Source organism: Mugil cephalus, chromosome 7, assembly GCF_022458985.1.
Source record: "Mugil cephalus isolate CIBA_MC_2020 chromosome 7, CIBA_Mcephalus_1.1, whole genome shotgun sequence".
NCBI lineage: Eukaryota > Metazoa > Chordata > Actinopteri > Mugiliformes > Mugilidae > Mugil > Mugil cephalus.
The window spans coordinates 651,219-668,935 of record NC_061776.1 but is presented as its reverse complement, the minus strand read 5'-3'; the positions used below and the strand labels follow the sequence as shown (position 1 = coordinate 668,935).

Sequence of the window (17,717 nt, the reverse complement as noted above, 5' to 3'; positions counted from 1 at the left end):
TCCCTATGAAACTAATACAAGCTTGAGTCATTCCATACAAAAATACTGAGCACTGCTCCCCTTGATCTGTGCTTTCATCTGTCTTTAATCATCATCATTAATTATTAGTGAGTTAGTTGAAGGTAGCTGTTATGATTTAAACACTTTTCTCAGGAAAAAGAGACTTGATTAGAAAGAATTCCTCTTCTTTTCATCCCACCACCTTCTGTCCATTTGTCCTGCACCATGGAACCACTGAGTCCAGTCCTCTGTGGCTGAGTTTCCACCTGTTGGTGCTTTTTGTGAGGTAATATGGAGTTGATGTTGGTGAACAATGTAAACCTGGATAAAAGTAAATGTCCCCAGTTAATACAGAGATATGTGCTATATCAACTAAATAATTAATACAATAAAATATAAACAACATGGATCATGAAGATAAATGTAGAATAACCTTGATGCAGAAACGTACGCTCCCCTGTAGTTTTTACTTTGGATGTAAAATGATTGTGTTGTTAGTGTCCATGGTGTTTAGTGCGTGAACCTTAAGTTGGTTTGTCATTGATGTGGATTTGCTGCTCATGTGAATCCTCCCACAGTGTTTCATTAGCAGCTGTAACCACAGTGACTCTGATAAAACAGGAATTAGCAGAATCCATCTGATATGAAGCTGTGGTTTGAATACCACTTCCCTCCTCTTTGAAGAGTAGTCACATATCTGGGTTCAGGTTTTTGTACAGCCTCTTCTACACTTTGCATCACTGTGTTTCTAGAGCACAGTAGTAGAGAGCTGTGTCTGCCAGGGTTAGGTCTGTTATGGTCAGTTCAGTTGATGTAGACGATGTTTGGGATTTATAGCGTTTATCAGGAATGTGTTCACGGTCACTTCTTGATTTAGCTCCTTTATAGAGAATAAACTGAGGAGCCTGAAGGTCAGAATGATGTCTGTACCAGTTGAGGTAAACTATATCATCATCTGTCTCGTAGTTGCATGAGAGTGTGACAGATTGTCCTTCTCTTCCACTGACTTCATCTTCATCAGGAGAGATTGTGTCTCCAGCTGTTAGTCCTGGAAAAAGTAGAGAACATGAAGCCATTAGACTAACATTGTCCATGAGGCTGAGAGGAGAAGACAGTGGAAAATGTCTCCTGTACAGTGTTACTCTGTGGACATTCACAATAAAATCAACTGTACAACTCTGTCAGTACAATGTAGAAGATGATGAAAAGATGATTTTCATTGTATCAGAGCAAAGAAACAAGAAGAGTTGTGAAGTGCAGTCTGTATATCTGGTTAATGCAGCAGCTTCAACAAAACTTGAATCCCTGTTCTTCAACTCACCTATAATGTGAGATAGAAGCAAAAAGAGGTAAAGCAACATGTCTTTGGAGTTATTAAAGCCAGACAGACAGCACATCAACAATGTTCTTCCACCAGAGTAGAATGAGGAAGAAATAATGTCATTGGATGAGCTGATGATGTTGAGTGGGCGGGGCCAGTTACAGCTTGACTTCAACTCAACCAATCAAATTCTTCTCTGCTTCAACAGCAGCTCTGTCTCAGATGTCAACTGCTTCATTTCTCTGTTGTCTTTGTCCTCAGTCCGATGAGTCAGAAATCAGTGGTTGAACAGAGTGTGGCTCCCTCTAGTGGATATTGTGGAGTATTGTGTTGTCTTTGCTCCAAAGGTTTTTGTTCAGAGTTTTGGTGTTTCCTGTCACTGTGGGCATCAGAGCACAGTAGTACACAGCAGAGTCTGTCACTGCAGCAGAGGAGATCTCCAGATGAAACTCCTTTGTTTGTTTCTCATGATTTAAATTCAACCTTTCTATTTTCTCTGAATAATCTGCGATGAGAAACTGTGGAGATGAACTGGACTTCTGTTGGTACCAGTAGAGGTTTCTTATAGAGGCTGAATAGTTGCAGGAGAGAGTCACAGTGTCTCCTTCCAAACCCATCACTACATCTTTAAATGGTGTCAGTACGTCCTCAGAGGATCCTGAAAACAACAGAGACATTTGGATTTTAATTCTCTATCTTTAAACTTAGTTCAGTTGTTTAAAAGTCAATCAATTCAAACATCAGAATGTTTTTCATGTCTATCATTTCCTTTTCCATCTGGCTCCATCTTTTGATGACTTACCAGTTTGAAAGGAGACCATCATCATCCAAATGAATAGCAGGAACATTATTTTCACTTATACTGAATGAACAATAGAGAGAACACAGCAGCTCTTCAGTTCCAAAGTGAAGCCTTTCATATTCAGTTGTGTAGCTCCTCCTCTTGCTGTGGTCTGTTTCCATTCAGGCTGATGGAAGCTTTAAAAATGACACTGATGCTGCAGTCATCATCATCCAAGAAGGTCAGACTGAAGCAGGAAGCTGCAGAAAATTCACCTGAATCAATCTGGAGAGAAACAACTTCCTGAGGAATCAAAACCCTTCAACTGCATCCTGAACAGATACTCTCTGTTGTCAGTAAAACATGTTCAAGGAACTAAATGAGGTCAAGTTAAAGTTCTCAGCTTCTCTCTAAAATACTGTAGATGATGCTCAGAGTCAGATTTGGTGTTTCTAGACTGGGATCAACTCTCATCATTTTTCTGACTCTTTTGCTTCTTGTCTCTTTAAAGATTCTCCTAAAAGCCTCAAGGCAGCTTCATAATGTTTGTTAAAACTAGTCACAATCATCTGAATCTCCTCAACCTTTCACCAACAGATCAACCAGATGTTTTTATAGATCATTGCATCATTCAATGAAATAACAGAGAAGTTTATTAAAATATAAAAGAGTTTAAATCAGAATCAGATCATTTAGTCATAGTTTTATTTTATAGTAGCTGCAGGGACGTATCTTAACCTCCAGGGGCATCATAGTGTCTAAAAGTCATGTCTCCATGTTTGGTTTGAATTCTGAGCACCACTAGCTGACTACTCCCGGCAGATCTGACAGACCTACCAGGTTATTACTCAGCAAACATGTCTGATATACAACACATTTAATATTTGTTCTGCTCTTTGGTCTGTGTTGTGAAGGGGATTGTTGGTGATTGAGTTTGGAAGAGTTTTCTGTCTATGTTTGTTCATATTAGTTATTTTTAGCACCGCTGTGATTGGTACTCGTGATCTCAGTGTCATGTACACAACGACAATAAAGTGTTTTTCTTTATTTCTTTCTGATGCACTTTGGACCCAGACGAGCAGAGGGTGGGTGGAGCTGTAAATTAATTTGTATATTTAGCTGAATACAGTGAAAGGATCTAAGATTTGGTGTATTCGCAGCAGCATTGTGAATGACTTGCAGTGTTCTTATTGTGTTGTGGTGGTGGACAGGAAGGAGTTTATTACAGTCGTCCAACCTACAAGAAATAATAATAATAATAATTCTCAATCTCACTGGGACTCAAAGTTTGTCATTTTAATTTAGTTCTCAGATGCCATGATGATGATTCTGATGCAGCTTTGATGCGGCTGAAATGTAGATCCTCATCAGTGCCAACTAAATCTGCCTCAGCAATATCAACACATTTTATCCACACTGCAGGGAATGACTGCTGGAAAACTGCTTTAGTGCCAACTCAGTCAGATTCAACATCCATGTTTAAAATGACATTTCTCTGAAATTGATGAAAAGACTGATGAAAATCAATCATGTGAACATTTAAGAAGGAATGGTTTGTCGGAGGACTTTCAGTCAGGTTTTGGTTAAAGTTACTAATCATCTCCTCATTGTCTCAATGGACTTGTCTCTATACTCATCCTGCTGATCTCAGAGCTACATTTGATCCATTGATGACGATATTTTACGAAGACTCCAACATGTTGTTGTGATTAACTGAGGAAACACTACATAAATCTCTTGCTATGCAGATGACACCCAGCCATATTTATCTATGAATCCAGATGAAACAGATCAGTTAGTTCAACTCTTATACTGTGAGGAAACTTGAAGTTCTATTTGACCAGGATCTGTCCTTTAATTCATAAAACAAGTGACCAGGACTGCCTTCTTTAACTTCAACAATATTGTCACAACTAGGAACATCCTGTCTCAACGTGATGCTGGAAAATTACTTGATGTATTTGTTACTTGTAGGATGGATGAGTACAGAAATGGATGTAGTCTGATTGCATCCACACCTCCACCCTGTTCTTTGTATCACCAGTAAAACACTAATAGGAAACACATTGGGTCTGAGCCTGGTTTCAGAACAATCACATGTGACAGCACTATTCTAGATAGAATCTAGTGGTCTTTAGAGCTCAGAGACTGGCTTTACTGCTGCATGGCTCCCTCTAGTGGATGTTGTGGAGTATTGTGTTGTCTTTGCTCCAAAGGTTTTTGTTCAGAGTTTTGGTGTTTCCTGTCACTGTGGGCCTCAGAGCACAGTAGTACACAGCAGAGTCTGTCACTGCAGCGGAGGAGATCTCCAGATCCATTTTAGTTTCCTCCTTTCTTACATTTACAGACAGTCCATCGACTGGATTTTGAATTATTTCTTCTGATTCCAGATGAGAGATCAGGAACTCTGGAGGTTTTCCTGGATATTGTCGATACCAGAAGAAATAATCAGTCGTAGCTCCTTTGGTGTATTTACAGGACAGAGTAACAGTGGTTCCTTCTAAACTGGACTCTTCAGTCTTGACTGCAGTGAGTTGTTCATGGCTGACACCTAAAGGAAGAGATAACTGTTATATCATGTTAGAAATGTTTCAATCCATCATTTACATCCATTCAACATTTTAATTTAACATCATTTTCCTGTATAGTGTAGCATACCTGTGAGAATGAAAAGAAGCAGAGAAAACGTCCAATAGTCCAACGACAGCATGTTGAATAAAGGAAATGTTTCTGGTTTGTGTTTTAAACTCTGTTGAATCTGGAAGTTTCTCTCTCTTCTATAGTTCAGTAACAGCTCAGCTCCTCCCTGAATCTCTCCATCTCCTCTTTGAGGATGTTGATGTTCTATCACCTCTACAATGAATCTAGAGCAGACTGTATCCTAACCAACCATAGAAGAAGGACAGAGTGTGGCTCCCTCTAGTGGATGTTGTGGAGGATTGTGTTGTCTTTGCTCCAAAGGTTTTTGTTCAGAGTTTTGGTGTTTCCTGTCACTGTGGGCCTCAGAGCACAGTAGTACACAGCAGAGTCAGACACATGAAGCTTCTGGATCTTCAGAGGAACTGATTTGTCTTTGAGCTCAGCATCAAATCTGTCTTCGTGGAGATCTGGAGCATTTTCTTTTATACTTGAATAACGTTTCAGCATGTACTTTGGAAAACTATTTTCTTCTTGTTTGTACCAGAACAAATAATAGTTCACATCAGTTGTCTCAAAAGTACAGCTGAGTGTGAGAGTGTCTCCTTCAGTAGCAATGACATCTCCTGGTGTCTGGATCACTTTGTCTTCTCCTTTACACTCTGGGGAAGAACAGAACATGCAGAGGAAGAGATGAATCAGTAAAGATGATTGATTCAAAGACAACAATCAGCAGCTTTAAATGTGTTCAAGTGTGTGAAGAGGAAACATGTTGAGCTTTCTATCTTACCAAAGAAAAGAGCAGCAAGAATAATCCACAGCCAATGTTCCATCTGTACAACAAGGTTTAAATCAACAGGAGAAACTAGCTGATGTTCAACATTCAGTCTGACAATTGTTCTCTTCACAGCAGCAGTTATTATTGACACAATGGTTGAACCCAGTGCACAAGTAGTGCACCGCCTACTTGATGATGTCGCCCTCTAGTGGAGATAAAAAGGCTCCAGCAGCTTGTCAGTGTGTCAGCTGGTGTTTTTGTTCCCACTCTGTGTTTCCTGTCACTGTGGCCTCAGATCCCAGTCGTACAGATCAGAGCCAAGTCATGTTTATTGTCACTTCCACAATATCTGAATATTTTATTGTAACTACATTTACAACTAATGGATCTATTATCACTGTACTTTTACTCCTCTAACTACTTCTACTAAAATATATTTTGACATAAAGTATTAAAGGAATATAGAAACAGAAGATATACAGGTGGAATCTACAAGTGAATGTTCACTGTTATTGATATATACAAGTACACAGGATAACTGAGTACCAGATTTAACTCAATAGTCAATCATTGTTACTGACATTTATACAGTGGAAACATTATTTACTGTGACTTAATCATTCTCATGCTGTAGATTGTTGTCATTCTGAATACTGCTGTGCTCTTACTTGTTGTGCTACTTCCCGTCCAACATTTCATTTCTCTGTTATCCCTGTGTTAATCATCCTCATGGCACATCAAGTTAAATGTGAATCTATCTTTGGGTAGTTGACTTTGTAGCTGTGTGATGGTTTACAGAGGTCTTCAAATGTGATACAGATGCCTTTCGTTCAAATGTCATATACACTCCTGATCAAAATCTTAAGACCAGTTACAAAATTGTAAGAATTTGCATTTTGCACTGTTGGATCTTAAGATGGTTCTAAGTCAAGCTTCAAGATGCAGAAATGAAGAAATAAGAGCAAGAGACCAAACAATTTGAGCAGGCTATTTATTGAAAATGACAATTTAAGCGAACTAGGCTGTTCATCATCTGATGATGAACAGCCTAGTTCGCTTAAATGATGAAAGATGAAAAGTTTAAGACCATAGCTCAAAAAACCCCAACTCCCCCTCAAAACAGAAATGAAAGTCTCAAAAGGAGTCAGTAATAAGTAGCTCCACTATTCTTGTTGGTCACTTCAAAAATTAGTTTTGGCATGCTTGGTGCAAGTGTTTCCAGAGGGCTAGTGGGAACATTGATCCACGTGGTGAAGGTGGTTTCATGAAGCGCATCCACTGTTTGGAACTGACGTCCATTATTGTAAACTTCTCTTGCCATCTATCCCCAAATGTTCTCAATCGGATTTAAATCAGGGGAACATGGAGGATGATCCAAAAGATTGATGTTATTCTGCTGGAAGAAGTCTTTTGTCTGGCGGGCATCTGAACTGCAGCATTGTCTTGTTGAAAAACCCAGTTATTGCCAGACAGACCAGGACCCTCAGTCCTGAGGGATTTACTCTGCAACATCTTCACATAGCCAGCTGCTGACCTGAAGCTCCATTGTTCCTTTGAAAGAAAAAGCAGCAGCAGCAGATAATGATGGCGCCCCCTCCACTGTGCCACGTAGAAAACATCTCAGGTGGCATCTCCTTATCATGCCAGTAACATTGGAAGCCATCAAGGTTAATTTTTTTCTGGCCAGAGAATAAAACTTCCTTCCACCTTTGAATGTCCCATGTTTGATGCTCCGTTGCAAAGTCCAAACAGGCAGTTTTGTGGTGTTGAATGAGCCGTGGCCTTTGAAGACGTTTTATGTTGCTGATGCTCTTCTCTGGCAGATGCCATCTTATGGTTATTGGGCTGCAGTCAGCACCAGTAATGTACTTAATTTGAGTTGTGAAAAGTCCCGTGTCTTGGCAGGCAGCCAGTCGGATCCTGTGGCTCAGTGCTGGTGAGATTTTATTGGGTCAACCACTTGACTTTTTTGTTCCATAACCGTCAGGACCTTTTAAAAAATTCAAAATTACTGTCTTACTGCTTTCAACCTCAGCAGCAATGGCACGTTGTGAGAGGCCTTTCTTATGCAGCTCAACAATCCTGCCACGCTCAAAGACACTGAGCTTTTTGCTTCTGCCATTAGGAGGTCTTGACAGTGTGATTGCTTGACAGAAAATGACATGGAACCTAAATTCTTGCACAAATTTTGGCATTAAAAGGCAGTGGTCTTATACTTTTGATCAGTTGATAAACAACCTGTGTCAGTTAAATTGTTGTTTTCAATAAAATGCCTGCTCAAATTTTTAGTCTTTTGCTAGCATTTCTTCTTTATACATTTTGAAGCTTGACTTAGAACCTATTTAAGATTAGAAACTAGACATCCATTAGATTAGAAACTGTCCAGAAAGTTTTTTAGATCTTCTAATGTTCAAGTGTCTTAGCGTCTTAGTTGAAAGTTGTGTTGTTCTTGTTGGAAGTGTGTTGTGTGTGTGTTGGTGTTGGGGGTTAGTGAGTCTTGGGAGCAGGCAGCATGTTCAGAGTTGTGATGACCTGAGAGGGGAAGCTTTCTGAGTCTGAGGGTTCTGGCCTGGATGCTCAGGAAACTTTTACCTGATTGCAGTAGGTAGAAAATGCAGTGGAGAGGGTGGGAGATAAAATGTTGGAGGCTTTCCTGATCCACCTCAACCTGCACATGTTGAGAAAAGATGGAGGAAATGGAAAGGATCCTGAGACCATCCACCACTGTTGTCTTCTGTGGACGTCCAGGTCTTTTTGTGTTGAGTTCACCAGAGTTTATTTTTTCTCTCAATGAACCAAACTGGACCAACACAGTGGTTAAATTGACCCGAGGTGTGAGTGTGAGTGAATGGTTGTATGTCTCTGTGTTAGTCCTGTGATAGACTGGAGACCTGTCCAGGGTGTAACCTGCCTCTCACCCAATGACAGCTGGGATAGACTCCAGCAACCATGTGAGGATAAGTGGTAGAAGATGAGATAAACCAAACTGTTGGCTTGTCCTCTCCTAATGTTCCTGCTCTCTCTCTGATGGATTAGTTTGTTGTTGCAGAACTTTGTTCATCTGTTTGAACACATGTTGTTCATGTTCATGTTGTTCAGTTTCCAAATGTCCATATTAAACTTGGAAACACCTCCAGGGGTTTAATTTGTTTGACTGATGAATAAATAATCAATGAATATCAGATTGAAGCAGGAATCTGCAGAAAATTCACCTCTATACAAGTTTCCACCACATCCCAAAGGTTCCTCTGTTGGATGGAGATGTGGTGACTGTGGAGGCCGTTGGAGTACAGTGAACTCATTGTCATGTTCCAGATGATATGAGCTTTGTGACATGGTGCATTATCCTGCTGGAAGTAGCCGTCGGAAGATGGTCCACTGTGGTCATAAAGGGATGGACATGGTCAGCAACAATACTCAGGTAGGCTGTGGCATTTAAACCATGACCTCCCCACCATTACACCCCCACCACCAGCCTGAACCGTTGATACAAGGCAGGATGGATCCATGCTTTCATGTTGTTTACTCCAGATTGTGACCCTGAAATCAAGACTCATCAGACCAGACAACGTATTTCCAGTCTTCTATTGTCCAGTGTTGGTGAGCCTGTGTGAACTGTAGTCTCAGTTTCCTGTTCTTAGCTGACAGGAGTGGCCCCCGGTGTGGTCTTCTGCTGCTGTAGCTCATCTTCTTCAAGGTTGGATGTGTTGTGCGTTCAGAGATGGTATTCTACATTCCTTGGTTGGAACCAGTGGTCATTTGAGTTCCTGTTGCCTTTCTATCATCTCCAACCAGTCTGCCCATTCTCCTCTGACCTCTCACATCAACAACTGCTGCTCACTGGATATTTTCTCTTTTTCAGACCATTCTCTGTAAACCCTAGAGATGGCAGTGAGTTCAAATCCCAGTAGAGCAGCAGTTTGTGAAATACTCAGACCAACAACCAACAACCAGACCACGTTCAAAGTCTCTTAAATCCTCTTTCTACCTCATTCTGATGCTGATGTTTGAACTTCAGTAAGTTGTCTTGATCACCTCTACATGAATAAATGGTTTGAATTGCAGCCATGTGATTGGCTGATTAGCTGTTTGTGTTAACAAGTAATTGAACAGGTGTACCTAATAAAGTGGTTTGTTTTACTGCTGTTGATTTAATTCCTGTAAGGATTGTGACTATTAGTCTAGTCTATTATTAGGGTTAGGGTTACTATCTGTCTGATCTTCTACTCTTTTAGTATTATCTCAAACTGTCTGACCTAGATGGACTTTAACGTTCACATAGGTTGTATCAGGAGATCTGATCTTGGGTGATGAGCTTGTGTCCTTTTTTAATTCCAGCTGAGCTCAAGCACCAAGATGAATCTCAGCTCAGATCATCCAGGGCTCATTCTTCTTCCTTGGTGAACTCTGGTCAAAGTGAACCATGGAGAGTCAAAGCCTTTGTGTCCCTTCTTTCCTCTTACAATGATCCTCTTTATTGACCTGTAAAGTTTGTGTCATTTGTCAGTTAATTCATGTGATTGGAACATTTCATTTTAACCGGGTCCCAATTTGATCAGTCAATAGAAGTGTTCTTATTTTAAACTCTGTTAACTTCTTTTACCTTTCGTCCACACTGTAATAGGGTGGTGTTCTTCAGTAAGACTCCTTGAAGAGTGCAGACAATGCTGTTAGCTAAACACTCACTGCTACACCAGTATTGGAGTTTCCATGAAGCTCAGTGTTGATTCCTGAAAGTAGTCAACCTTCCTGAGGCCGGCTGTACGGCTTCATCATGTCCTAGAACAAGAATATGTCACACGGACCTAAACGTTACTGTTGAGAAGGAAGTAAAGTCCAAATAAAAAGGCTGAGAGCAGAGCATCAGACCATCATGACTGTGTTCAACACAAACCAAGTTACAACAACAAGGTCTCACTCACATAGAGGCAACACAATAGACTTAAAGGAGCATGACACAGTCTGGATTCATTCATTAAGGTGACCAGCATGGTACAGGATGTAATGTACACAACAACACACACAAAAGAGCTGGGGTCACATGAGGATAACACACACAGATACAACTAGCATGAAACCAGGCAGAGCAGGGCAGCATGTTCAGAGTTGTGATGACCTGAGGGAGGAAGCTTTCTGAGTCTGAGGGTTCTGGCCTGGATGCTCAGGAAACTTTTACCTGATTGCAGTAGGTAGAAAAGGCAGTGGAGAGGGTGGGAGATAAAATGATGGAGGCTTTCCTGATCCACCTCAACCTGCACATGTTGAGAAAAGATGGAGAGAGTCTTCTGACTGAGTCACATGTGTGTGCTCCCTCCCTGCCTGCAGGGGGTGCTGTGTTTCATTCATTCAGTCATCATCCCAATAAGAAGTTCTGGGAAGGGTGCAAACATCTCTCGTGATTATATGCCCATCGCATCGACATGTCAAATGGGGAAGCTGATGAGAGGATGATTAATGACAGACTTGTACTCTGGCTGGAAACCAGAGGTTTTTGCTGAACTGCCAAAGTGGTTTTAGGAAAGGTAGAGGAACAGTGGAGCCAACAGTTCTCACTGAAGCCTCTGTTAGAAAGGCACAGGTAAACAAGGAGTCAGTCATTGCTGTATTTGATACTGAAAAGGCCTATGATGTGGTTTGGAGGCAGAACCTTCTTATGAAGCTTCATCAGGTGGGAGTTAAAGGTAGAATGCTTCAATGGATGAAGAACTTTCTCTCTGGTAGGAAAATAGTGGTAAGAGTTAAAGAAGCATTCAGCAATGAACATACAGGACAGTATTATCAGCCCAGTGTTGTTGTTGGTCCTGATTAATGATGTTTTTAAGAATCTGGAAGGATCCATGGAGGTATCTCTGTTTGCAGATGATGGGGCTATGTGGAAAAGGAGGAGGAACCTCAGCTATATGGTAAGTAAAATGCAGCAAGCAGTGAATGAAGTTAAAAGATGGTCTCTAGAGTGGGCTTTTAGACTGGCTATTATTTTTCTATGAGAGAATTATTCCCCAAGACCTAAAGATTTCAGTTTCTGATTAAGAGCTGGAAAGAGTTGATCATTTAAAAACCTTGGTTTGTGGTTTGATAAAAGATTAACTTGCTCAGTTCATATCAGTAGAATAATAGACAAATGCAAGAAAGTGCTGAATGTGATGAGATGTTTACAAGGGCAGGACTGGGCAGCAAATAGACCTGTGATGAGATCAGTCCATGTTAATGTCATTAGATCAATACCAGACTATGAGTGGATCATTTATAGATGTGCAGTAAAAGCTAATTTAAAGGGGTCAGATGTAATCCAGAGTAAAGCTGTGAGATGGGGTTGTGGGCCTATGAAAGCTGCTCCAGCTGCAGCACTCCAAGTGGAGCTGGGGGAGATGCCTCTGCATATGAGAAGAGATCAGTTTATTGGGCCAACCTTAGAGGTCAGAGGGATGAGAAGAGCAGCAGATCTGTTCTTGTGCATTGACAGGACAAAGAGAGAGCTCAACTCAAAGCTTTGGTTGGAGCATAGAACAGGAAGCCAGAGAGATGGGCCTTCAGGAGCTTCATGTGAGTCCAACAGTGTGTTTCCCAGCAGTTCCTCTGATGTTGCTTTACACCTGCTAGATTTAGAAGGGAGAGATGTTACTGTCATGCAGTAGAGAACCAGATCAGATTATCATATGGAGAAAGAGTTGTTGTTTTTACAGATGCATGTAAGACAGAAACCAGTAGAGTGGGCGCTGCATTTACAATCCCCGGTCTGAGGATTTCTATTGGAGAGAGACTGAATAACAGCCTCTTTAGTTTAGTGTGGCTTTATTTCAGTATAAGTACACACATCAACACAACATTATGTACGCATGTAAATAAAAAAAGCAGATTTTTATTCACTTTATACATCATTTGATCAGTTTTATAGTTGAGAGGATCAACTATGAATTTTAAGGTCTGTGAGTTTATAGATGATTTGTTTGTTGGGTCTTGATAATCAGCTCTGTGATTATTCTTAGTGCTCTATTTTGTAATATGAAAACTGGTTTAATAGTTTTATACATACGTCCCCAGACCCCGAAAGGTTCAGTACAGTACATGTAGTGAATATTAGTGAGTATGTGTATTATTTATTTTATTTATAAAACACATTTCATGCACAAGGCAGACTCAATGTGCTTTACAAGAGGTATATATAGTTACAATACAAACAGGAAGATAAAAATCAGTTTGGAATCAATTGAACGGTATAGGTACAAGTAAACAATCATATGTGTGCCATTTTCACCACATACACACTCACACAACCACACACGCACACATACAGGTTGCTGGAGGTTTTTAATCTGTTTTTAAAGAGGGCTCCTGATGTGGATGTCTAACTGTGTAAGGCAAGGTGTTCCATGTTTGTGGGGCATATACACTAAAAGCTGCCTCCCCTTCTTTGGATCTGGTGCGAGGGATGAGTAAATGGCCGCTGCCTGTTGACCGAAGTGTTGTTGCTGGGGTGTAAGTGATGAGCATATCTGTGATGTACTGAGGTGCAAGACCATGTCGTGCTTTATAAACCAGGAGCAGTATTTTGAAATTGATTCTTGTTCTAACAGGTAACCAGTGCAAAGATTTAAGAACAGGTGTGATGTGTTGATATTTTTTGGTACCAGTCAGAATACGTGCAGCTGCATTTTGAAGTATTTGTGACCTCTGAATACTTGAATCTGGAGTCCAGTGAATAAACCATTACAGTAATCTAATCTACTTGTTATAAATGCGTGGATTCATTTTTCAGAGTCTGATTTTAACAGAAAGCTCCTCAATTTGGAGATATTTTTGAGATGATAAAAAGATGATCTTGTAATGTGATTGATATGACTTCTGAAATTTATATTGCTGTTGATAATTACGCCCAGATTCCTTGCTTCAGTTTTGCTATGAAGAGAGAGAGAGAGTTGAGATGTTCTGCGATTTTCAGTCTCTGAGCCTGTGCACCAAAGATGATTATTTCTGTTTTGTCTTTGTTTAGTTGTAAAAAGTTTTCTGACATCCATTGATAATATCTTTGATGCACTGAGTGAGGGATATTATGGGTGAAGTGAATTATTGGGTGTAGTGAAATGTAAAGTTGTGAATCATCTGCATAATTATGGTAACTAAGATTATGTTTGCGTATGACATGAGAGAGTGGAAGCATGTAGAGATTGAACAGCAGTCGTCCAAGAATTGACCCTTGAGGTACCCCACATGTAATGTTCATTTTGTTTGAATTGAATTCACCAATGGAGACATAAAACTGCCGATCATAAAGGCAGGTTCTGAACCAATTTAGAACTGGGCCAGACAAGCCAATCCACCTTTCAAGCCTTTCCAATAAAATTTTGTGGTCAACGGTGTCAAACGCAGAGCTAAGATTAAGTAGAACAAGAATCGAGATTTTTTGGAGTCTGTGTTTATACGTAGATCATTTAAAACTTTAATAGCTTTAGCTTTAGCTCCATAATGTGTTTATTTGCCTCTTCAGCTGAAACCTTCGATGTAACGCCACAAAATATTATTCTGCACTTGCACTCTCAATGGTGAACACCTACGGCCCTTTGCACCCACTGTCATTTATCAATCAGTCTGAGCAAATCACCCACTAACCGTACTTCCAGCCCACATGCAAAATTCTAGATAAATTAGTACACAACTTAGTACACGCAATGTGGGATCTTGGTAGATCCGGCCCTATGAGTTTAAGTATTAGTGAGGCTGGAATCCAAAGCAGAGTCAAACTATACTCTAAGGAAGAATGGAAATACATGTGGGATAGTGAGAGGACAGGGACATGGTTTTGGAGTAGGACTACAAGTAGAAACAAACAAGAAGGACATTTTTACAAGGATGAGGTTTGGACATAGAGGACTGAACAGTATGTTAGTTAGAATGAATAAAGATAACAATGGAGGATGTTATAGAAAATGATCCATTATATCAACAGAAATTAACGTTTCTATCAGTCAATTATAGAAAGAAAATATTGTATTGAACATATCTGATCTATTGCAAAGACACTGAGAGATTTGGTTGAAAAGTTTTTTATTTTTTATTAATGACAGGTTTATTTTATAGGATTCAGATTATCCAGATCCACACTCCATTTCAGTAGGTGGCAGTAATGCACCTGAAAGCTGTTTACCATCCACCATTTAAAATAATAAGGAGAAGAATCCAGCTCTGTCCCTCTTTTCCTGTGACCTCTCAGCAGCTGAACCGCTCCATAATCTGACTGTGTTGTCCACTCCAGGTCTGAATGTTTTACCACCACAGTCCTGACAAGTAGAGCTGAGAACACAGTTTAGTTTTCTGGGTTCATCCTGTTTTTAGTCAGACAGTCAGGGAAGGAGCTCTGGATTTTATTTGGTGTCTGTGATAGTTCAGTTAGTAACAACGTTTGTTAGTTGTTTTGTCCATACTCACTCTGAAGATGAACATAGGAAATAAAGATTGTTTCTGGACAGTAATTCAAGGAAAAGGGGAGAGTCATCTTTTGTGTTGTGTACTAGTTCGTCCAGGCCGGTCATAACAAGAGATGCCCATGATCCTCTCTGCTGAGCTCACGACTCTCTGGAGGAACTTTACAACCTTTGTGTTGGGAAGTCCAGCAGCCAGTTCCAGGAGGAGGTGTTGAGGCCCAGAAGGCTGAGCTTTACCATGAGCTGCTGTGGGATGATGGTGTTGAATGCTGAGCTGAAGTCTGTGAACAGCATTCTAACGTCACTGTCCATGTGTTGGTGTGTCAGGGCCAGATGCAGAGCCAGGGATACTGCATCATCTGTAGATCCGTAGGAACAATACTCAAACTGGAAGAGGTCCAAAGTCATTCAAGAACACTGCTGGAGACTTCTGTGGCTCTGGAAGGATGGAGGAGGTCTTGAAGCACTTGGGTTGAACTGCTTGACTCAGTGAGGTGTTGAGGATGTCATTGAAGGCCTCTTCAGGTCTCTCCCAGGAATGTGGTCTGGTCCAGCAGCCTTGTGGGGACTGATCCAGGAGAGGGTCTTCATCACATCAGCTGAAGAAAGACAGAACACCTTGTTGCTGCCACGTATTGGATGGATGTGACAGTGGGAGTCCTTTTCTGTTCTGCTCTTTGACAGTGTTGCTCCTCCCTCCACCTGTTCCTCCTCTCATATCACTGGATGTTATGAAGACCAAAACCACAGCTGGATAGATTTTAGAGCTTTAAGCCCCAACACATGAACCTCTGTTATTCTGGAGGCTTTCTGCTGCTTTTTAGCAGCAACATCATCCAGTAAATAAGGAATCTAATGGACTATGATCCATGTCGTCACTTCATTCTACAGATTCTAAATCAGCCTCTTTTACTGTTTGACTGCTTTCAATGCTGTGGATTTTATTGGCTGGAAATATCAATTATTTGAAGAGCAGAGATTATGTCTCTGTCTTCAAAATTCATTTATTTCTATGTTAGTTCTTAGTGTCCATGGTGTTTAGTGTGTGAACCTTCAGTTGGTTTGTCATTGATGTGGGTTTGCTGCTCATGTGAATCCTCCCACAGTGTTTCATTAGCAGCTGTAACCACAGTGACTCTGATAAAGCAGGAATTAGCAGAATCCATCTGATATGAAGCTGTGGTTTGAATACCACTTCCCTCCTCTTTGAAGAGTAGTCACATATCTGGGTTCAGGTTTTTGTACAGCCTCTTCTACACTTTGTATCACTGTGTTTCTACAGCACAGTAGTAGAGAGCTGTGTCTGCCAGGGTTAGGTCTGTTATGGTCAGTTTAGTAGATGTAGATGATGTTTGGGATTTATAGCGTTTATCAGGAATGTGTTCACCTGTGGCCCATTTGCCTCCTTTATAGAGAATAAACTGAGGAGCCTGAAGGTCAGAATGATGTCTGTACCAGTAAAGATTGACACCACTTGCATCCGTTGTATATTTGCATGAGAGTGTGACAGATTGTCCTTCTGTTCCACTGACTTCATCTCGTTCAGGAGAGATTGTGTCTCCAGCTGTTAGTCCTGGAAAAAGTAGAGAACATGAAGCCATTAGATTAACATTGTCCATGAGGCTGAGAGGAGAAGACAGTGGAAAATGTCTCCTGTACAGTGTTACTCTGTGGACATTCACAACAAAATCAACTGTACAACTCTGTCAGTTCAATGTAGAAGATGATGAAAAGATGATTTTCATTGTATCAGAGCAAAGAAACAAGAAGAGTTGTGAAGTGCAGTCTGTATATCTGGTTAATGCAGCAGCTTCAACAAAACTTGAATCCCTGTTCTTCAACTCGCCTATAATGTGAGATAGAAGCAAAAAGAGGTAAAGCAACATGTCTTTGGAGTTATTAAAGCCAGACAGACAGCACATCAACAATATTCTTCCACCAGAGTAGAATGAGGAAGAAATAATGTCATTGGATGAGCTGATGATGTTGAGTGGGCGGGGCCAGTTACAGCTTGACTTCAACTCAACCAATCAAATTCTTCTCTGCTTCAACAGCAGCTCTGTCTCAGATGTCAACTGCTTCATTTCTCTGTTGTCTTTGTCCTCAGTCCAATGAGTCAGAAATCAGTGGTTGAACAGAGTGTGGCTCCCTCTAGTGGATGTTGTGGAGTATTGTGTTGTCTTTGCTCCAAAGGTTTTTGTTCAGAGTTTTGGTGTTTCCTGTCACTGTGGGCCTCAGAGCACAGTAGTACACAGCAGAGTCAGACACATGAAGCTTCTGGATCTTCAGAGGAACTGATCTGATGGTGGAATCCAGTGTAGATGAAAATCTCTCCCTGAACTCATCTGCTGTGTTCCCTTCATCTTGTTGAACACGACTCAGGATGAACTTGGGGCTGTTGTTTCCATCCTGTTTGTACCAGTAGAGATAATTACTTGTTGTACTGCTGTTATATAGACAGCCAAGTGTTAGAGTCTCTCCTTCAGCAGCAGTCTTATCTCCTACTGGTTGCAGCACGTTGTCTTTTTGTGTTCTGCATTCTGTCAAACACCAACAAACAGTATCAGTGTGCTGTTAAAGAATCATGTCAGTGTTGGATTGATATCAAAGAAACAGAGCTGTGTTCATACCAAGGCACAGAGCAGCCAGCAGCACTGAGATGAACAGAGGCTTCATATCTGCAGTGGGGAGTAACTGTGAGCTACAGCAAGTAGAAAGAAGGCTGGGATCTCTCTGTTGAGTCTTCATCAACGCTAAATTGGTGGATTAGAAGGAGGAGCC

General features: G+C 40.8%; 2 gene segments (V, D, J or C); both read right to left on the bottom strand.

The window, feature by feature from the left end:
* Positions 1–4,873: 4,873 nt before the first annotated feature.
* On the bottom strand, positions 4,874–5,572 carry LOC125011105. The segment is given in 2 exon segments: positions 4,874–5,401; positions 5,530–5,572. Coding segments are annotated over 2 exon segments (423 nt in total).
* A 9,526-nt stretch (positions 5,573–15,098) lies between these two features.
* On the bottom strand, positions 15,099–17,713 carry LOC125010579. The segment is given in 3 exon segments: positions 15,099–15,295; positions 17,147–17,476; positions 17,567–17,713. Coding segments are annotated over 3 exon segments (645 nt in total).
* Between the last annotated feature and the right edge of the window lie 4 nt (positions 17,714–17,717).